The sequence below is a fragment of the Sceloporus occidentalis genome, unplaced genomic scaffold (genome assembly GCF_023333645.1).
Source record: "Sceloporus occidentalis isolate IW3139 unplaced genomic scaffold, rSceOcc1.0.p SCAF_1, whole genome shotgun sequence".
Taxonomy (NCBI): domain Eukaryota; kingdom Metazoa; phylum Chordata; class Lepidosauria; order Squamata; family Phrynosomatidae; genus Sceloporus; species Sceloporus occidentalis.
In genome coordinates this window covers 14,714,327-14,736,425 of record NW_028316981.1, presented here as the reverse complement: position 1 = coordinate 14,736,425, position 22,099 = coordinate 14,714,327, and the positions used below count along the sequence as shown (strand labels likewise).

The 22,099-nt window shown below is 42.7% G+C and overlaps 2 protein-coding genes across 5 annotated transcripts; one reads left to right on the top strand and one right to left on the bottom strand.

Moving 5' to 3' along the window:
• Positions 1-799: 799 nt before the first annotated feature.
• Positions 800-13,431, top strand: LOC149320884 (E3 ubiquitin-protein ligase TRIM7-like). 4 transcript variants are annotated; one of them, XM_089505568.1, is made up of 7 exons: positions 800-1,234; positions 2,737-2,832; positions 4,125-4,355; positions 5,658-5,680; positions 9,464-9,582; positions 10,471-10,503; positions 12,724-13,431. In XM_089505568.1, the coding sequence occupies exons 1-7, from the start codon at positions 800-802 to the stop codon at positions 13,242-13,244; spliced, it is 1,458 nt and encodes a 485-aa protein (XP_089361694.1). In that variant the 3' UTR covers positions 13,245-13,431. The 4 variants fall into 4 exon arrangements, with proteins under 4 accessions (XP_089361694.1, XP_089361687.1, XP_089361703.1 ...); XM_089505561.1 differs by having other exon boundaries at positions 10,447-10,503; XM_089505577.1 differs by having other exon boundaries at positions 800-1,252; positions 2,758-2,832.
• Positions 13,432-17,812: 4,381 nt separating this feature from the next.
• Positions 17,813-22,047, bottom strand: LOC149320883 (uncharacterized; the record flags this gene model as incomplete). The annotated part of the gene is made up of 3 exons (XM_089524854.1): positions 21,859-22,047; positions 18,201-19,687; positions 17,813-17,936 (listed from the first exon to the last, which is right to left on the bottom strand). Coding segments are annotated over exons 1-3 (1,800 nt in total), but the record flags the coding sequence as incomplete, so codon positions are not given.
• Between the last annotated feature and the right edge of the window lie 52 nt (positions 22,048-22,099).

Here is a 22,099-nt window from a genome sequence, read left to right as displayed (position 1 = left end):
CATATATTGGAAAGGTATCATTCTCAATAATACGTAATATTCCAACACCAAAGTTATATTCTGTCTATATTCTATAACATATAACCATCGTTTATATGTGAATTCTAATGCTCTTCAGTTATTTTTACTAAATTCTACATTCTATATTTTTAAATCTATAATCTACAATTGTCCAATGTTTATCATAACTTATCATCTAAATTCTATTCTTATTATTTATAGACTATTTTTAAAATTGTCCCCCTTCTGTTCTTTCTAAACTTTAATTTAATCTTGTCACAAAAATTGGACCCCAATCGAGCTTCAAATAATTTATCATTGGCTCCCAGTCTTTTCTAAAATTAGCCAATGAGGTTTTTTTCTTAACAATTGGGTTAACTTATCTGACTCCATAAAATCATACATTGGATTTCCAGGGTTTCTTTTTTCTTCCATTTAGCCGCAACTAACAACCTTGCACCTGTTGTAATATAAAAAATGAGTTTCCCGTATTTATTGTTCAACTTTTTAGCTATGATAGCCTGCTGGTTTCTGGTCGCAAGGTGGCTGCAGAGCAGAGTGGAAGGTGAACCCTGACGCCACAACGATCTTGCAACACTTTTGAGACTAACTGTGTGAAAGATTATGAACAACAAAAAACATTCCTAAATATTGTGTTTGGTGTGGTATGGGAAGAGGTCAATGGGGAAAGGTCTATACCATGACTTATTGCATCGGGTGACATCAAACTTAATGAAGCCACTACATACTGCTATTCCAGACTAACACGGCTATGTCTCTGTGTTCTTTTAAGACAGACATGGCTGCTGCTTTTGCTACTAAGGATCATGTCGAGAATCTCTGCGAAGAAGCCATTTGTTCTGTTTGCCTGGAGTATTTCAAGGACCCTGTGTCCTTAGAATGTGGGCACAATTTCTGCCAAGCATGCCTGACCCAGTGGTGGAAGGAGTCGGGCGCTATGGAGACCTCCTGCCCTCAATGCAGGGAAAAAGTTCTGCAAAGGAACCTCAGGCCAAATCGGCAGCTAGCCAACCTTGTAGAAATCACCAAGAAACTCAGCCTTCAGGGGTCTATGAAGACAGAAGGCAAGGAGAGAGTCTGTGGGAAACACCAGGAGCCCCTGAAACTTTTCTGTAAGGATGATGAAGCCTCCATCTGTGTGGTGTGTGACAGATCCAAGGAGCACAGAGATCATGTAGTGGTCCCCCTGGCAGAGGCTGCTCAAGACTACAAGGTACAAAAATGTTGTGCAGTTTTATAAAGGAATGGAAATGGTTTGAGCTTCCGCAGATGGCAAGCCCTGGCTTTTTAGGCGCATGTAGCAACACAAACAGGAGCACATGCCCATTAAAAAGAACATGATTTAAGGTCCCACATTTTTTGCTATCCCCAGAATGGATCCCCTTGCAGATAGCAAGGGTTCACTCTGCATGTGGATGCTTCCTGGGGAATTCTCTGAAGATTCACTCCTATTAAAAGCTTTTAAGGCTAAGCCAAAAATAATAGTTACTTGCATGAAGTGCAGGGAAGGCCACCGTCACCAAAGAAGTTTCCTTTGAAATAGGCTGATCACTGTTTAAAGGCCTAAGTTGGCTTGAAAGGACCCTCCTGCTTGGATTCAAGCACATTCCACTCAGGTGATTGCTACATCCCATGCTTTTATGGCTCATGTACTGATCAAGGACATTTGCCATGCAGCTACCTGGTCCCAGCCTATGATTTTTTTTCTTCACAATTTAGGGTGGATTTGAGGTCTTGAGCTTATGTTATTTTGGGAAGGCTGTATTACATTAATTTCTTACCAGACTTATTTACTGTATGTTTTACCTCTGCATTGTAATGTTTGTATTTTCTATTTACATCTACTTCTGTACCATATTACTGGAGGTTTTCTCTTGAAGGGCATTTCTTCTGAAACTGGGTTCCTGGTTTGCTATGTCAAAATATTTTGGCTTAAAATACCAAATGTCATTCTATGGGAGTTGTATTTTATTTAAGCTTGTTTTATACTTATGTTTTGGTGCTTGTTGCTGACGTGAATTGTTTCAGTAAAGTATTTATTGTTTGCACCAGCACTCCCACCTCCTGCTTTTTTTTTCTGTGCAGGTGCAGGATAATCTAGTGTGAGATGACCACTGAAAGTACTAGTTACAAGTATGCAACTTGTCCCTCTCCCTGCTGTTCATGCTGAATTGTAGCTACCTTGAAACACTTATGTGAAGTCAAAGGCTTTCATGGCCAGCATCCATAGTTTTTTGTGGGGTTTTCAGGCTATGTGGCCATGTTCTAGAAGAGTTTATTCCTGACATTTCACCAACATCTGTGGCTGGCATCTTCAGAGAAATCTGAACATGAGAACATGCCCACATAGCCCGAAAAACTCACAAAAAACTACTTCTAAAATGTGTTTAGCATATTTAGCAGGAAAACCTTGAATTTCCTGACAGGAAAAGAGAAGTTGGTCTATTCTAATGTAGACAGAAGTAGGTTTTGACGTGTATTGCTGATGTGGGGTCAGCCATCCCATATTACATATTAAACCCTGGTGCTGACTAAGGTTAATCTAGGGAATCTATATTGTTTTAGGATAACCTATTCTCTGGCTCCAAAGGGATAAAGACACACACTCTTGCACTGTACAAAAATGGATGGCATAGAGCAAATACTTTTTTAACTCCTTCTTCCTGCCTCCATTGCCATCTTCCAAACAAACCTGAATCTTTTTCTCTTCTTCAGGATTTGATGGGTATTTGGCAGGATGTTCTGTGGAAGAAGACAGAAAAGATTCTGGCATATAAAGCAGAGACAGAAAAAGAAGGCCAAGATCTGCTTGTAAGTATAAAAAAGAACAAAGACTTGAACCAATATGTTGAAAGCATAATATAAAATGAATATAAAAGATAGGTTTTCCAGGGAGAAAACTGGAGAGGGCTCCTGTGTCTTTAGTGGCTGTGTGGTGCAGTGGTTTGAGTATTGGCCCACAAATCTGGAAACCAGGGTTTGACTCCTTGCTTGTTCATGGAAGCCCATTGCATGACAAATCACACTTGTCTTAGCCTCGGAGAAAAGCAGTGGCAAATCCACGCTAAACATGTCTTGTCAAGAAACACCCTCAATAAGTTCACCTTAGGGTTGCTGAAAGTTGGAAACTACTTGAAGACACACAATAGGAACAACAGCAGCCTGCTTTATCCTTCCAGCAAGGAAGATTTGAAAGAAGCTGATGAGTTTTCATTAGGCTGTTCATTTTAAACTAGTTCCATCTTGCTGTATTGCTTTGTATTAACAATAATCCTTCTGATTGTTAAAAATGCTTCAGAATAACTGATGTTTTTTTAGGACTATGGCTGTCAGCCTTTAGTAAATATTTTTATACTGCATATATATTAAAATCATATATTTATATATTTTATCTATGTTTTATGTCTTTATCATGTTTTTGTTATTATTATTATTATTATTATTATTATTATTAATTGTATTTATTATTATGTTATGTATGTGGATGGGGTCACAAGTAGTAAACCAGCATTGTTGCACCTTGTTACCTCCAAGCATAAGGAGGGGGAGGCTTACATGTAACAGACGAATAACATTTCTGTGTCTCCCACTGCTATTTCATGTTTTACAACTGATTCTACGTTCCTAGTGTTGCTTGTTTAGAGTGGGGCTGCTTGCCAAATGTGATTTTAAAAGATAAAAGAAATACTCTTGAGTATGCAGATGTCTCTTTTTTTCCATGTGTCTTTGTTGAGAGCCATGGTGGTGTAGTAGTCTGAGTGCTGGAAAACAGGGTTCAAATCCCTGCTCAGCCATGGAAACCTACTGAGTGACCTTGGACAAGTCACAGTTTCTCATCATGGGAGAAAGGAAAAGGGAAAAGGCAAACCCACCTCTGAAGAAATCTCACCAATAAACCCCCATGATAGGGTCACCATAACTCAGAAACAACTTCAAGAAGGAATTTCAGAAGATATTGCTTGTTACATGGTTGTTTGACATGCCCCATATGTTGGAATTCCTTCTGCACAACCATTTATGTGACAGGAGCCCTCTCTAGGTTTTCATACTGTCAGCCCTGTCCTAACATGAGACTTTTTCCCCTTTCCATCTGATTACTGCAGAAGCAGTCAGAAGCTGAGATGGAAAAAACCTTAAGCGAAATCAGACAAGTACACCAGTTTCTAGACAAACAGGAGAAACGTCTGCAGGCCCAAATGGAAGAGTTAAAGGAGGGGATTTCAAAGAAAAGAGATGAACACTTGGCCATATTTTCCCTGGAACTCTCCTCTCTGAAAAATCTCATCCAGGAGATGAAGGAGAAATGTCAGCAGCCACCAGCTGAACTCCTACAGGTAAGACTGGCTGAAACAAACATAGCTGCTGGCCAAGTCATACAAGTTGGATACTAAAGTTTTGTGCCAGCAAAGCCGTTATGGAGCTAGGGCAGGGGTAGACAACCTGCGGCCTGGCGAGGCCTTGGGACCAGCCCCAGCCCGGTCCTGCTGCCGATTGTCACCGGGGCCTTTGGCCTCTCGCGCGCAGGGGCAAGGGGGGCAATTGTCTATAGACGCCTCAGAAACATGCATTTATATTAACATTTTTTTAAAAATCAGCAAATTTTTTGCGTGTCCTCTACTTTTTTTAAAAAAGTGTCCACCATTTGAAAATATTGTCCTACATTTGCCCCAGTTTATTTATTTATTTAATTTTTTTAAAAATTATTTAATTATTTATTTTTTGGCTTCGGCCCCCCAGTTGTCTGAGGGACAGCAACCCGGCCCCCGGCTCAAAAAGGTTGCCTATCCCTGAGCTAGGGAGTATGATGTCCTCTGCCACTGCCCTCAGGACCCCCTGTTCCCTCTTGCTTCAGCTGCAATCCCTTAAGTAGCTGGAGAGGATTCCATTCCTAGTGCGTGCATGGTGTAAGGGATGTTTATTAGGATACAGTGTTAGGTGGACTCTGGCTTGGAAGCCCAGGGTTTCTCCTCAAACAAGCAATCAACCCAACTTTATATAGAATTTTGTACAAAAACACACAGTGGCTGCAGTTGAGCAATTATAGGCCATGACAGTCATACAAACCCAGAGCAAGCACTGTTCCCAAACTATGTACTGCATATGCTCATGTATAACTCTAAAAAATTAGGTCAAAAATTGGAAAAAAAAATCCTGAGTCGACTTATCCATGGGTCAATGTAAGTACTGTATCTTAACTCTTATTTAAAAGAAGGAAGTATCTCCTGGTGAAAACCAACAGTATAATATACACTGACCCCTTCTATTGTCTCATCCACCCAGTCTTCAGAGTAATCACAAAGAGTTATGTCTGCTGGAATTTTGTAAGTTCTTTGACATTGTTTTCCTTTGCATCATCCTTTAGATCCTTTGCTATATGCACTACATTTTACCCTTGACTTATCCACAGGTCTTACAAAATCCATTATTTTGGCCCCCAAATTTGCTCTCGACTTATACATGAGGTTGACTTATAGTTGAGTATATATGGTATGTCATATTTGTTCTTTGCTTTTGCCCTGTTCTGGTGTTTGGTGTTATCAAGATGCTTTTGGGAGGCATAGACTACCTCCTGACTCACCACAAAATGAGGCATGTAAGCTATGATCTCCCTCTTCTTTTTATCTTCTCCCCTCTAGGATGTGCAAAGCCTTTTGCAGAGGTAAGTGGACCACAGTCATTTCCATTAATGATCTATAATTCTGGGAAGAGGCCTGATATTACAGGTGGGGACCATGATCCTCTGGTCCTCCTGAGGAGAGAATGGAGGTCTTCAACATGCATCAGATAAAAATATTGACTTTTAAATATATGACACTCTTGTTCAGAGTGCCATACTGCAGTAGCAACAACTGAAAAAATACACACACTTGTAACAGAGAGTTACCCCAATTTAAGAAACCTATAGGATTCTCCTTGATGTGTTATCCACTGCAGCTGAAGGGGCTCAAAACTCCTGGGACAGCAAGAGATAGATCGTTTTTAAGAGATTTAGCACATCCTTCAAGAGTTTCTTTTGCGGTGGTAGTGGCAGTAGTTAAGTTGGAGAACAGGAACAGGCCATTTTGCTGTGTTCTTGATTTTTTTTTTTAAATCATTTCTTTCATCCATTTTGTGGGCTGCCATTTTCTACATGTTCCTTTGTAGCATGCTAATTATGTGTGGTAACTCTGTCCATATAACATCAAGACCACAGCATTCTGTATTGCATTCAGGGACTTGGTGCCTGTAAATGGCAGATCAGAACATCATAATCAAACAAATTTCTTTGTTAGATTTAAATTACTTCAGAAGACATTAAATACCATAAGAGAGAGAGAGAAGAGAGAGAATTGTATGTGCCTACAAACAAAAAGGAATGGTGACATAAATAGGACCAGAACCCTGAATGCAAATGTACAATGACATGCATGCAGGGTTAAAGAAAACTACTATAGTTGGCTCTACACATTTGCGGGTTTCAGATTTGTGGTTTTGACTATTTGCGACTTTGTAGCTGAGGAGTAAAAGGTCAACCTCTTCAGCCTTTCTCTCTTCCTCCCCCTACCTCCTAGCCCACCAAAACCAACACCATACATTCCCCTGCTTTGCCAAACTGTGCATCCTCCTCATTTCCAAAGACCTTTCTTTTGATTCCAGTGTTCGCAGCTACTTCTGGGAGGATTCTTTGCCCTCCTCCTCCTCCCTCTCTGTCCTGGCCAGACAAAAGCAACAGCATACTTTCCCTTTGTGGTGATGGCTACAAACATCGGATTTAGAGTGGAAAGATTTTGAAAATGAGGAGAGTGCAAAGTTTGTCAAAGTGGAGAAGATATGGTGTTGCTTTTGTCTGGTTGGGGGAGGAAGAGAGAATGTAGATCCTTTACAGCTGTAGCTGCTAACATCAGATTGAAAGTGGAGGTACTTTCGAAATGTGGGGGAGGCTATATGTTTCAAGGTTACAAAGAGAGTTATGGGTGGTGCTCTTGGTGGACGACTCTATCATTCATGTTGGGGAGGGCTAACATATTCACAGTTTGGCCACTTTCACGAGGGTCCTTGGCCCCTAACCCCGCAGAAGTGGAGGGATGACTGTATAATAATAAATGTAATGAAATAGAACCTAACAACAAAAAAGGAAGAACAAGAAATCTCTTCAGCAAGATCCAAGAAATCAAAGGGAAATTTAAGCCAAGAGTGAGGGTGCTCTATGAGCAGCAGGGAAACATATTACATAACCAAGAAAAAAAATTAAAAAATGATGGAAACAATATACAAAAGAACTATATACAAGGTACGAATTGATGACAGATTCATTTAAATAAGGACCATCTCAAATTTTAAAAAATGAAATCAGTGCTTCACTCAGAGCATTTAAGAGGAATAAATCAGCAGGAGCTGATAGCACACCAGTAGACTACTTCAAGCTACAGAGACAGAATCTACTCTAGTTTTATCTAAAATATGACAACAAATTTGGAAAATAAAACAGTGGTCCACAGACTGGAAATGCTCAATATATATTGCAATCCCCAAGAAAGGAGACACCAGGAACTGCAGTAATCATGGAACCATTGCATTAATTTCTCATGCAAGCAAGGTGATGCTTAAAATTCTACAACAAAGATTCTTACTATATATGGAACTAGAATTGTCATATATCCAAGCAGGGTTCATGAAAGGAAAAAAATACTAGGGATCATATGGCAAGCATGCACTGGATAATGGAATGTACTAAGGCCTACAAATTTGGGGGGGCTGCTGCTTCTTTTTCTCTTGCATGACAACCCTAGTGCCCTTCAATGGCTGTTTCTACTGTTTCTGTAGCAGCCAGCCAACACCATTGTCATGCCTCCAGAGCATCTTTGATGCTCTTGAGACATACGTTTAGTTAAGATTATATTAGGTTTTCTATGTATTAGTTTAAGAGGGGAAATACAGATCTATAGCTTTAAGAAAGACAAGGATTGTGGAAAATCCCAGGGTCTTATACTGTCTCCCTCTAGCTAGTCTCAGTGTGTAGTAAGATATCAGCCAAGTCAGACCTGGAGAGAGTATTTTCCTTTGACAAAAAGATAAGTCCACAAAAGAAGAAAGATAGTCCTCAGAAGAAGAAAGATAGAATCCACCAAGAAGAGAGCAAGGTATTTAGGAAGGACTATTGAGAAAAAGGAGATCAGTTTCATGTTTTTTGTGTTATAACCAGTAAAGCTTTTAAAAACTTTAGAAATTTGTGGACAAGTCTTTTGTTCTGGCTGTGATCCCGAGAGCCAGAGGCCTTACTACACCCAAAGTCCATAGTTTTGCTCTTGGGACAAAACAACCATCTACCTCAGCTGCATCCAGCTCGCCACTGTGGCCTCCTCCTCCGCCTCTCATGTGTGAATATAGTAGCGACAGCAGCCCAGGCATGCTTCTACCTTTCACTCATGTTGGCCTTATAGCAAACAGAAGGTTGCTAGGTTGCTGGCCTTATAGTAAAAAGAAGCTGCTAGGTTGCTGCTCCCTAAGCTGTTCCTTATAGGGCATGGTTTCTAGACATTTCACCATTTTGGTTGTTCTCTTCTGGACACACTCCAGCTTGTCAACATCCTTCTTCAGTTGTGGTGCCCAGAAATGGACATGGTATTCAGGTTGAGATTTGACCAAAGCAGAATAAAGTGGCACTATTGCTTTCTTCGAACTAGACACTATTCTCCTATTGATGCAGCCTAGGATTGCATTTGATTTTATAGCTTCTGCATCACACTGCTGACTTATGTTCAGCCTGTGGTCCACCAAGCCTCCTAGATCTCTTTCACATGTCCTGCCATTAAGCCTTTGCATCATTCATCCTAGATCTGTGCATTTCATTTTTGCTGCCCATGTGTAGCACATTTATCCATGTTGAACATAATTTTGTTAGTTCTGGCCCAGCTTTCTAATCTATTAATGTCATTTTGAATCCTGAACCTGTCCTAGGGTATTAGTTACCTCTCCTCATTTAATGTAATCTGCAAATTTGCTAAGTATGCCCCCAATACTGTCATCCAAGTCATTGATAAAGATGTTGAATAGCACTGGCCCCAGGACAGAGCCCTGTGGGACCCCACGGGTCACTTCTCTCCAGGATGAAAAGGAGCCATTGCTGAGCACCCTTTGGTTTTAGTCAGTAAACCAATTACAAATTCATGTAACAGTTGCCATGTGTAGCCCACATTTTACTAGCTTCTTTGAAAGGACCTTGTCAAAGGCCTCACTGGAATCAAGATATGCTGTATCTACAGTGTTCCCTTCCTCTACCAAGCTGGTAATTTTATCAAAAAAAGAGATCAGATGATTCTGGCATGACTTGGTTCTCTGAAACCCGTGTTGACTTTTTCTGATTATGGCATTCCCTTCTAAATGTTCAAAGACACTCTGCTTAATTATCTGCTCCAGAATCTTTTCTGGTATTTAGACGTTTATATGTTTTTTTCTCCACTAGGACTAAGGAGAAGATAACATTTGAGAGGCCAGTGGCTTACCCTCCAGAACTGAAATGGAAGATCTGGGAGTTTTGTGAAACAAACCCCATTCTAGTTGCTGTCATGAAGCAATGCAGAGGTAAATAAGTACATCTGATAGGAGTTATGCTGGTCAAAGGCAACATGGGAAGCTCTGTTTTTTATTCTCTTCCCATCATAGCTTGTGACAGAAGCTGTGGAACTTTTTTCTCCATGGCCCTGCACAGTTATAGTGCTGCATTCCCCTTTAACTGTCATGGCAAGATCCCATGTATGTCTGGGATTGGCAGTGTAGAGAGAAGCATTCAGAAGCCTAAGCCCAGCTGCTGTACTGCCTCACCACACTATAAATTTCAAGATTCCACAGGATGGAGCCTTGACAGTCAAAGTTGGAACGATACCACTGTGTGTGGTGTGAATGGTCCCTTTGCATCACTACGGAATCACAATATTGGTAGAGCCATTAGTAGGATCACTCTTCAGTGCCTCCTTTTTCTGTACTGATTGTATCCCCTTGTAGTGATCAGGCAAAGCTCAGAGGCCAAGTAATTTCTGACCAGAGAGGTGAACTGTAAGATGTCTCTGTGACACTTTTATGAGGCACATTCAGAATGAAATTGCTCAAATCGAATGGAATTGATACTTGGGAGTATGTTGCTTGAGAGAATGGCAGCAGCTGAACTTTGGGAAGGCCTGGGGGAGCCAAGCAATGCCTAACGGTGCTGCTCCTTTTACTTGACATCAGTGCCGGGAAAATGGTTGCACATCTTAATCTAAACTGGGATTATTACATATAAAAGAAAACTTTACTGAGGAAGAATCATCATGTCGTAGGCCATTCCTCACCTGGCTTTCAGCATTCTTCCTGTATAAAAAAGCAGAATTTCTTTCAGTTTCTACTTAATCCTTTATGTGAAATATGTGCTACATTGTGAACTGATATTTTTTTAAATAAGATGATTAGTCTTACGCTGGTTTGTTTTCCCAGGTGCTCTGATGCCTGCGCTACAGCTTCAGAAAGGTAAAATTCCAATGGTTGACCAAAGTCACAGGGAGATTGCTGACACTTGTCTGGTTATATTTCACTGACTTCAAACAATTTTGGCGTCACCATGGACACTCATTCCATTTTTTGGGAGGCTATTGGCTGTGATTTAATGGATAGGCACTAGGATTCGTCCATACACACACACACACACACACACACACACACACACACACACATGTATTGGTGCGGTATGCTGAGAGGTTCCTATGGATTGAAGGGCACATTTTCTCCTCTCTGAATTTTTTTAAAAAATCTTGCCCGTTTTAGTGTAATAGTGGAAATATGCCATTTAACTGGTGCACTGTAGCACCAAAACTCTGCAACAAATAGTGATGTATTCAAGTCTCAAGTCTCTACCTTCAAGTCTCAAGTTATCTCAAGTCCTTGAAAGATACTTTAACAGAAAAAAGGAGGTGGGGACACATTTATCAGAGGGGAACAGCATGTGCATTTCTCAGTGGGCTTGAGGTGGGAATTGAGGTCTGCTGAGCAGCCGCTCCCTGTTGCAGATTGAAGGTGCTTTCTAAAAATTTTCAAAAGCTTTAAAAAGATCCTTACATCCCAAGCCTCTTGTATAATGCATTTGCTCTTCTCCTCTGAGAAATGCGACCTGCACTCTGGGGGCAGGTCTTGCCTGCTGCTCAAAGTGAATGATGCCAGTAAGTTGGTTGCTAAAACTATACAAGTCGCAAGTCAAGTTAAGGCAGTGTGTCATTTATTGCCGAGTCAAGTCCAAGTCGAGTCATTGCAACAATCTGAGTCTGTTCAAGTCAGTTGACTCAAGGCTACATCACTGACAACAAATACCTTAATTTCCAGCAACATCTTGACATATTTTCCTAATCTAGAAGAGCCCTTACAAGAAAAAATGAACAAAAACCACCCACAGAACTGGGGCAGCCAATGGATCTGACCCAGTGGGTGCTGGAAATCCACTCTTGATTTTATTCATTCCTCTAAAAGCTGCTCCAAGTTCTAAAGGGAGAGGGACAGAGTTCCCATTCAGTCTGAAGCAGCAACAGAAAGAACAGAAGTAAAATTATTTCTTCTGATGATTGTCAACCGTCAGAGCCAAATTATACCTTAATAAATAATAAATAATTCTGAGTATAAAACAGTCATAACTGAAGGCAGTTTCTGCTTTGGGGATAATGCTTGTCCTTTGGTTCATATGCTGAATTGTTTTCGTATTCCTTCTTCACTCAAATATGTTTTGAGGTAGGGTTGCAAGCGTGAAAAAATAGGAAAGGCTCCTGTCTTTTTAATGGTAGTGTAGGAAAGAGAATTTCAGCAGCTTTTACTTGTCGCACAACCAGGTAACAAATAACACCTGCTGAAATTTTCTTCTCTGTACAGTCATTAAAGTGACAGAAGACCTTTCCATTTTTTGCTGTGGCAAACTTATTCAGAGGTGTCTGAGGTATTAACATCCTTGTTCTCTCAAAATATTAACTGTAATATAAAATCAACTTTGCTTTCTGAGAAAAGGCCAGTAACTTACTGTTTTCTAGACACAATCCACATGAGTAGGTTTTGAACATTCCCAGGCAGAAAATACTTATTTTACTCCATGATATTCTTGGTCTCTTTGTGTGAGATTCTGACTCCATACTAAAAGCTAAGCAGGGTCAGCCCTAGTTAAAATTTGGATGTGATACACACACATCACAAACAAATACCAGGTGCTGTGGGCTACATTTCAGAGGAAGGAACTTGCAAAACCACATCTCGTCAGAGTATTTCTTACCTAAGAAAACCCTTTGAAATTTATAGGGTTCACCCACAGGTTGAGAGGCAACTTGAAGGTGCATAAACACACACAGAATATTTCTCACAATTATAAGAAGGATGTTTTATTGTGAGTGGAACTAAATTGATATTAGAGGATGTGTGAGTTCTGTGGTTGGTTAACATTAACATGGTGGCGCAATGGTTAAATGCCTGTACTGCAGCCACTCACTCACAAACTATAAGGTTGCGAGTTCAATACCAGCCAGGGGCTCAGGCTCGACTTAGGCTTGCATCCTTCTGAGGAGGTCACTAAAATAAGTACCCAGCTTGTTGGGGGCAATTTGCTTACAGTTGTAAACCGCTTAGACGCTATTAGAGACAGTATGAAGTGGTATATAAATGAAGCTGCTATTGCTATACTGCCTCTCTTTGCTTGTCTTCATCTCTCTCTGTCTCCAACAGCAAATGTCACTTTGGATCCAGACACAGCATGTCCCTGGCTCGTCCTGTCTAAGGATCGTAAAAGTGTGAAGTATGAAGACAAATATAAAAATGTGCCTGACAATCCTAAAAGATTCGACAACCGACCTTTTGTATTGGGACGTGAGGAATTCGCATCAGGCCTGCATTTCTGGGATGTTTTTGTGGGAAGCAAGGAATCATGGGCTGTTGGCGTGGTCAGGAAGTCCGTGAGAAGAAAAGGCCCTGTTAACATTGGATCTCAAGAAGGGATCTGGATTGTGGGCAGGTGGAGAGAGCGCTATATTGCTGCCCCTCACCCTTCTAACTCTGTTCTGTCCCTGAGTGGAAAGACCAAGCGTATCCGAGTGTCTCTGAACTGTGCTGCAAACCAGGTGACTTTTTATGATGCTGATACAGGAACCAAGATCTACGTAATCCCAGATTTCCTTCCATTCTCTGGAGAGACTGTCCTCCCGTTCTTTTACGTGTATGACAAAGGCTACCTCAAAATCTCATCTTAAAGCAGCCTATCTCACAGGCTATATTCTCTAAACCAGGATGATTATAATGGTTCAACTCTTTTTAAAATTGTGCTTAAAATTTTCCAGTTGCTTTTGGGAGGAAAAATTGCTTTCTTTTAAGATGATTTCAATGGCTGTGTTCTGCCCTGAGAGCTGTTGAGAGAGTGGGTTTGAAATGTTTCAAGGAATAAACATAAACAATACAAAATTCAAAGTATTTTTTTCCACCAAGGGACCTCCTTTTCCATTTCTCTAAAGACCCAAAGGAAGGTCTCATAATTTGCAGTCTTCAAAACTCTTTCATTCATTGATTCATGCAAGTCCTACTTTCTCTTCTTCTTTTACAGACAACCCCATGTACATTAATTCTTAAAGAGAAGGTAGCACAGTAATATTGTAGGGTTGTTGTGCCTTCATGCTGTTTCCAACTTATGACAACCCTAAGGCAAATGTATCTAGGGATTTTCTTGACAACAGAGTCACAGTCCAACACACAAACCACTATGCCACACTGGCTCTATGTAGTGCATTATAATAGTCCAAACAGGATGTAATCAAGGCATGAGTCTCCGTAGCAAGATCCAACATCTATCCAAGAAACCGGCCTCTTCTGTCTCCAAATGTTTTTATATTACCAGAACTGCAAGTTAGAGAATTTGCAGGCTACCTCCTTTTTCAATGAAGGAAGGAAGGCCAGATCAAGCTACCAACAACAGGAAGAGATGCAGCAAGAAGAATCATCTCTTCCAGTTCTCAGACAAAAAAACAATTTTGGCAAGTGGTTTTGGAATTAAGTCCAAATAATTTTGAAACACACAAAAAAAGAGAACACATTTACCGACTACTACAAACTGCTGATGGTTATAACACTTTTGCTTTAAATACTATTATATTAGCTGTGGTCATTGTAATAATAATAATAATAATTACTTATCTTTTCCTGCCTTTCCCTGCAGATCGAGGCGGGATCACAGCATAAAACATACACATTACAACATTCAATAAAATCACAATATCACTACTATTGCAAAAAGCTAGCTTGTTGTCTATTTTCCACCTTGTCATAGTCGGGGGGGGGGGGGTTCTTTCAGGGTGATCATAATAGGTCAGGTGGGTAGGCCTGCCAAAAGAGATCCATCTTAAGTGCCCTCTTGAAAGCTTCCAAGGTGGCAATAAGACGGATCTCTTCTGGTAGATTGTTCCACAATTTGGAGGTTGCGACCGTAAATGCCTTATTGTAAGATCTGGTACTATGACAGGGAAGGTGGGGGGGGGGGCAGAAGCTAAGTAAACACATAGAGGTTTATCACACAGAGATTTTTAGAGCTTTTGCAGGTCAGTTCCGACATGACTGCAGCTCCATGATGCGGATTCACATCATAACGTGAATGTGTTTTCAAATGCAATTCCTTTCTATGGAAGCTCCTTCCGTGGGGCTTCCGCAGTGAATCCAAAGTGACCCCTCATTTTGATGAATTCCAGAAAAAAGGGGAATTCATAGAATTAGCATTCAAGTTCACTTCAATTTCACGTCGAATTGGTCTGGTGTGGAAGATCATTCCAATGTCGCCCCGCTTTACCCCCTGCGTCCTGCTCCATTCCCCTCCTCCTCCTTCATGTCATCTCGTCCTCTTGGCCACCCTGCCACCTATCTCATCATCCCCTGCGTCCTCCTAGACCCTGATGTGCTCCCCTCCTTCACCCTGCCACCTATCCCATCATCCCAAGTCCTCCTAGACCCTGATCTGCTCCCCTCCTTCACCCTGCCATCTAACCCATCATCCACTGCATCCTCCTTCACCTTGATGAAAAATGACAGCTAAGGAGGGGGCAGCAAAGGAGGACAGCATCCAGAGCCCCACTGAGCATGCGCAAGGGTGCCGATTTGAATCGTTGAACCCTCCAGTGTGGTAATACAATGTACACTCACTCTGCTTTGCTTGAATCTGCATCACGTGACTTGCTTGGAATCGCACTGTCTCCACTTCCCCCTCAATTCAGAAGGGCAATAGAAAGGCAACCAGGTGTGGTAAAACATCATGTTTTAACCTTAATTTGTATTGCTAGACAGGAGTGATTCTGGATCTGGTGTGAAAAAACATGATGTTTCACATTGCTAGAACAGGAGTGACTGCGGATCTGAGCTGCAAACCCCCCACGTGTGATAAGGGCCATAGACACACACATACACTGAGACTTTTTCCACGCTGCAGAGACAAATCCACCATTGCAAATAGTATGAAACTAGTGTTCTAATTGCTGAGTTAGAGATTTGCACAGAACTCTTTCCCCATGGCTGGATCTGAGTCCACCAAAATTGGAGAATCTGCATCCCAGTCTCCTGCCTGGGGATGAACCATGAAAACTGGAGACTATTCAGGACTGAGTCCTGAGATCAGCTATTACATGAACTGCTATGCCTGGGGAGTGATGAGATATGGAGTTTCATGAGTTTCATATTTAGAACTCGCTGCCAGAGTGTCCCCATACTTCATCAAGTAGAGTTGTCAGAATAGAAACTGGGTTGACCAAGACAATGTGTGAAAGGGATCTGGGAGTCCTAGTAGACCACAAGTTGAACATAAGTCAACAGTGTGATGCGGCAGCTTAAAACGCAATGCAATTCTGGGCTGCGTTAATAGAAGCATAGTGTCTAGTTCAAGCAAAGTAATAGTGAGTGTATTCTGCTTTGGTCAGGCCCCACCTGGAATATTGTGTCCAGTTCTGGGCACCACTATTCAAAAAGGATGTTGAGAAACTGGAGCGTGTCCAAAGGAGGGCAAATAAAATGGTGAAGGGTCTGGAAACTATGCCCTATGAGGAATGACTTAGGAAGCTGGGGATGCTTTGAATCTATAGCAGAGCAGAGTGCAAAACCTACTGTTCCACATGCTCTGCTCAACTGAATTCTCCCTCAGTGTGTTCAGAGAAGTACATGGGCTCTTCGTATCTTTTACCCTTCCATTTTGGGAGAAAGGTGGGATTTAAATTCCTTAATTAAAATAAATAAATAAACAAAAGGTTCAAAGTGCCAGAATCAGCAGGTAACACCCATCCAGTAGCAGTTTAGGGGACCACATTGCTCCCTCCAGGGATGTTTGAGGACTGCTTCCTACTGATTTTTTTTTCATGAGGGGGAACTGGGGTGCCTCAAAAATAATCCTGGGAGCCACAAAAGGCCAACAGCCTGCACCTTGAGATAATACACACAGAGACAATATAAAAAAACCTGCCAACCGTGATACAGAGATTTTACCCAGAATTACATCCGCCCCCACTCACCCACCAGTAATACCCATGAACAACACATAGAAATTTTTATAGCATTTGTATACTTTATAAATTACAAGGGAAAGAACATGTGGCCTCCCCACAGTTGTTTCTGTAGGATCCTCAGGCACCCATCCCTAACCAGGCCATTCAATTTTGCCTGAAGACCAGAAAAAAGGCCTTTAAAACAACATGCAGAGTGTGTTTGCTTCAGATGGGTTCTCAACACTCACCACCTAAATCAAAATATTTCATCAAATGTTGGCTGTGTAGTAGTGCATTACTTTATGTCTTGGACTAAGGCTCTCTAATCTAGGAGACCATGGCTGGAATCCCCACTCAGTCATGGAAACCCCCTGAGTGACCTTGGGCAAATTACACTCTCTCAGCCTCAAGGGAAGGCAAAGATGACTCCCTTTGAACAAATCTGACCAAGAAAACCTCATGATAGCTTTGCTTTAGGGTTGCCATGAGTTGGAATTGACTTGATGGCATACAGCAACAAGTGCTTCTAAGGGACCAGCCCCCTGAACTACCAAAGTCATCCACTTTGGCAGAATTGGGGTCAGAATCCTGCAACCATCCAGATGCTGTTGGATGACATTTTCCTAGCCAGTGGTGAGGAATACTGGGAGCTGGAGTTCAGCAGCATCTGGCTGTCTGCACAACTCCCACCCAAGCCATTAATGTTGTTTTCAGTTAAACTATCCTTTAACTTTGTCCTTCTAAAGTTTGTTTTGAAACTTAAGAGGCTGAGAGTGCCCTGTTCTGTCTCAGAAGGATGAGGTGCTCAAAGAGGTCATCAGGCATGGCCTGTTTTTTCAGTGCTGCTATGCTGCCACCAGTACTGCAAAGGTGTTCTGCTGCAACACTTGAAGGAATGCCTATGTTGTACTTCAGGAAACACTGTTGAATATACGGAAAGCCACGTAGCGATGATGACAACATCTCCCCATTGGGAATCTTCAGGTAAGTCGATATTTCCTCCTCCACAATATCCTCTGTTGACTTCCTCCTTAGACCAATTTAAGAAGGGGCTGAAAACACACTTTTTCGAGCAGGCATACCCCTGACTCCTGACTCCTGTACGCCCTCCCTCCCCTCCCCTCCTGACAGCACTGCTGAGCTGGCATGAGATATGGTTTTGTTATTTGTATATGGGGGGATTTTTAATATATTCATGTTTTAATATTTATATTGTATGTTATATATGCTGTTAAACCGCTTTGATCAATGGAAAAGCGGTATATAAATAAATTATTATTATTATTATTATTATTATTATTATTATTCTTTCTCTCAAACTTGAAGTCAAAGAAGAAGTCATCGTTGTCAAGCCTCTGGTCTTCTTCTGAAGGCCTATCCGTTTCCTTGCCGACAGCATCCTGCAGTTCAGCTTTCAACAAGGCTTCCATCGTAGACCTATTGAGAGACAGGACATTATCATTCAAAGGTTAGGAAACCAAAAGAAATTACTGGTTCAATGAGTGGGTTGTTAACTCCTGGAATGCATTATGCTCATCTTGTAATCAGGATAACCACCAGCCTAAAGGGTTTTAGAGAACCATTGTTAGGTCTGGATTGGCCATTGGTGGGAAGAAACAAAAAGCTGGATTTCATGCACCCAGGCCTACCATCTTGGTGTCATGACCCACCTGAAGGACTCCTCTTATCTTCTAACCTCACCTGTTCATACTGCACTCAGAAGCCTGCAACCAGTCCAGTTTGAAGAGAGGATGTAGGCAGGATGCCAAAAGAAGGTTTTTGTCCTCCCAAATATGTGCAAATCGCTTTCTTGCAGCTTTGTGCACACATCCCAACAAATGATGACAGTACATGTATGGTTCAGCTTTCTTTTTCAGCCTCTGTAACTTGCGGTCGAGGCCATACAGAGTTGGCAGAAGATACCCCATGAACATGTTGCCCTCCCGCTGAAGGATGTCTAGGGCCCAAGCAAGTGGTCCCAAGATCTCTGTGTACTCCTGAACCACCAGACGCTCAGCTTTTGTGATCCTGTCCAAGGAACACCGGCTCATTATGGCATCCATTTTCTCTGGCATAGTAGACATAAGCTCACTTACTTGCTTCAAGGCTTCAAAGGTGGAATTCCACCCAGTTTTGTTGTCTGGGACCTTCAGATGGACACCACACTGTTCACGAATGTACTGTGCAATCTGGGCTGACCGGTTCTGCTTAGACCAAAGTCTTCTGCACTTTCTCATCAAAGAAAGTAGGTGCTTCCTGAAAGGACCAAGATGGTTATTTTTGGAGGAATCAGAAGCCATGTTTTCTATGTCATGTGTCACCACCAGGCTGAGTGTGTGGCTGGCACACCTCTGGTGTGATGGCAAACAGAAAGACTCTGATTTTGCTGGTTCTTTCTCCATTCTGTTGCTTGCGCTTAGGATTTCAGAAATGGGCACAAACTCTATGTCAGCTTCCTCCTGGTTGTCCTCCTCCTCTTTTTCCTCTTCCTCCTCCTCATCGCCACCACCAGTGATGTCAACTGCATCTCTAGCCTTGGAAACTTGGGATGCCTTACCCAAGTTGGAGCCACTGTCGGTCGTAATGCGCACAACCTTGTTGTGAATCCCGTACTGCGTGTACACCTCGTGCAATGCGTTCATGAGTGCACTGTACGTGTGGTGTCCTTTCAGAGCCTTGCAAGCCAAGGCTCCACACTCACGCTTCAGGGTAGTTGAGTTGATCCAGTGCGCTGTTACCCACAAGAAGGTCTTCTCACCACTGGCCCAGCAATCTGCCATGGTTGCCACATAAGTGACAGTATTCATCTGGTTCCTAAGTACTTCTCGAACCCTGGCTACTCTCTCTTCAATCTGTCCTCTCAGAGTCTTGGCACACATGATGTGGAGGTCTTTTGGAAGCCCGAGGCTGACTAGCGCTCTGAACGTTGGCTTGTCCACAGTCTGAAGGGGCACAGTCTCTTCCACAATGTAATCCATGAGTCTCCTGTCAAGAATGTTCTGGGTGACCATATCCCCACCAAACATCCAATTGCCAAAGGTCATCTGCGTCGGCGTCATTTCCACAAGAGGGGAACCATCACCACCTCCAGTGCACATAATTTGCCCTGAATAACGACATTTTCTCCTCTTCCTTCCACCACCGCCTATAACTGCAAGAATTTCTCTCAGTTTATCTGGATGTTCCCACTGAAAAGAAGGAAGGGAGAAAACAATTTTTTTAAAACCCTGGAGCAGCAACTCATATTTAAATCATATTTTAAAAATTGATAATACAAGATGGTGTTGAACAGGGGTAGGCAACCTGCGGCCCGCGGGCTGGATCCGGCCCGCCAAGGCCTTCCAAGCGGCCCCCGATCAGTCCTGCCGCCGATTGCCCCCGTTTTTCGCCGCTCCGGGCGCCATTTTGTTTTTTAAAATGGCGGCCGAAGTTTCGCGTGACCTCAGGATGTCAAAGGTCACACGAGATTTCCGCCGCCATTTTGAAAAACAAAATGGCGGCGCCCATGTAGGAGGCCCGGTGCAGCCCCTGGAGCACTCCAACAGGGCTCCAGGAGCTGCAGTAGGCCTGCAGCAGGCTCCACCTTGCTCTCCGCCCTCTTCCTCCGCCTCCCTAAGAGCAGCGAAAGGAGGAGGAGGAAGCAGGAGGAGTGCAGAGCCAGGGAGAAAGGGAGCCAGAGCGGCAGCTGTAGCCACAGCAAGGCGAGAGGTCGGTTCATTGGGGGAGGGGGTTAGCTGGGTGTTCTTTCTGCAAACTTCCCTCTCAGCACCCTGTGGCTTTTCTGGGTTGAAACTGTGTGCATGCTTGCTGCAGTTTATTTTCAGTTGCATTGTAGTAATTTCCTTGCTTGTAACTTTATTCTTAGTATTATTTATTATTATTACCGCTTGCCCTGGGTGTTCTTTGTGCAAAATCCCCTCTCAATGAGAAAGAGCAGGAGGAGGAGAAAGAGGAGGAGGAGAAAGAGGAGGAGGAGGAGGAGGAGGAGTGTGACTTTCCAAAGTGCATTTCTGTGTATTTTTGGTGCATTTATTGCTGAAAGGTCTGCTGTAACAATGATAGTAGTGGAGGTGGTGATGATGATGATGATGCTTCGGTGGAAGCTCCGCCACGTAGGTTGGAAGCTCCACCCCTGGCATGTGGCTCCACCCCTGGAGGGTGGAAGCTCCACCCCTGGCATGTGGCTCCGCCCCTGGAGGGTGGAAGCCCCACCCCTGGCATGCGGCTCCACCCCCGGAGGGTGAAGCTCCACCCCCCGGCTTCGGCCCCCCAGTTGTCTGAGGGACAGCAACCTGGCCCCCGGCTCAAAAAGGTTGCCTACCCCTGGTGTTGAACATCAGACCCTTCTACAGATTTAGCATCTCTTGGAAGTGACTCCAATGGCAATCTAGCCCAACTCGTGCATACGATTTCTGCAACACGCTCTACATGGGGCAATCCTTGTACCATACTCAGAAGCTTCAACTGGTACAAAATATGGCAGCCAGACTAGTCGCAGGAAAATCCAGATTCAACCAAATTACACCTATCTTAAAGTTGCTACATTGACTGCCTATTAGCTTCCAGGTACAGTACAAGGTGCTGGTTATCACTTATAAAGCCCTACGTGGTTTGGGTCCAGCTTAATTGAAGGAACGCCTCCTCCCATATAATCTTTCCCGCACACTCAGGTCCTCTGGGAAGAATTTACTGCAGTCGAGGAAAACCAGACTGGTGAAGACTTCCCAGTTGACCTTCTCTGTTGCCGCTCTAAAAATCTGGAATGACCTGCTGGATAACCTCCCTTGAGGCTTTCAAAAAGGCGATAAAAACAATTATTTTCCGGCGGGCCTTCCCAGACTGACCTTTGTCCAAACTAGAACAAGACTGATTCTCTGATTAAATCTCACCACTGTCACCATGTGTTAATTGATTTTAACTTGTTATTGTGATCTATATTTATATATGGTTTTATTGTGATAATTTTATTCAGGGAAGGTGAGTGAGGATTGGGGGGATTCGGGGGTTTGTTTTAATTATTTTGTATTGTATTAACCTCTGTTGTTACCTACGTCGATCCCCAAAAGAGAAGAGGCAGGATATAAATAAATACTTTATTACTATTATTATACACAACCAAGGCACTCTGGACAGATGGCCAGCCCGTTTAAAAACCTCCACCACACTCTGAGACAGTGTATTCCACTGTCAACTAGCTCTTACTGTCAGAATATATGCAAATATTCCAAAATCTCCCCAAAAAGTTGAAATCCAGAACATTTCTAGTACCAAGCATTCTGGATAAGGGACATGCAACCTGTATTATTTTCCCCTTATTTTTATATTACATACAAAGCAACCCAGCATGACCAACACCCACCTTGAAATGCAGCTTCACGTTGGAGGAGGTGCTAACTGCTGACTTGACATGCTTGATCATTGGCAGGCAGTAGTTGCATTGTGCAACCACGTTATTCCCCTTCTGGCTAACAAATGTGAGGGCTTCATCAAAACCAAACCACGGGACTTGCTGCTGTGCGGCTACTGAGGTTGTGGGCTGCTCCTCCATGTTCCTCGCCTTCTGGAGCGGTTGCATCTGCTCAGCAACAGTCTCTGTCTGA

What these genes read in the sequence shown, in the direction of transcription:
- LOC149320884 (XM_089505561.1), top strand. Translation starts at nt 800, where the DNA reads ATGGCTGCTGCTTTTGCTACTAAGGATCATGTCGAGAATCTCTGCGAA. An exon ending in AGGCTGCTCAAGACTACAAG is followed by an intron (nt 1,235 to 2,736) that starts GTACAAAAATGT and finishes TCTCTTCTTCAG; the next exon opens with GATTTGATGGGTATTTGGCA. An exon ending in TGCGCTACAGCTTCAGAAAG is followed by an intron (nt 10,504 to 12,723) that starts GTAAAATTCCAA and finishes TGTCTCCAACAG; the next exon opens with CAAATGTCACTTTGGATCCA.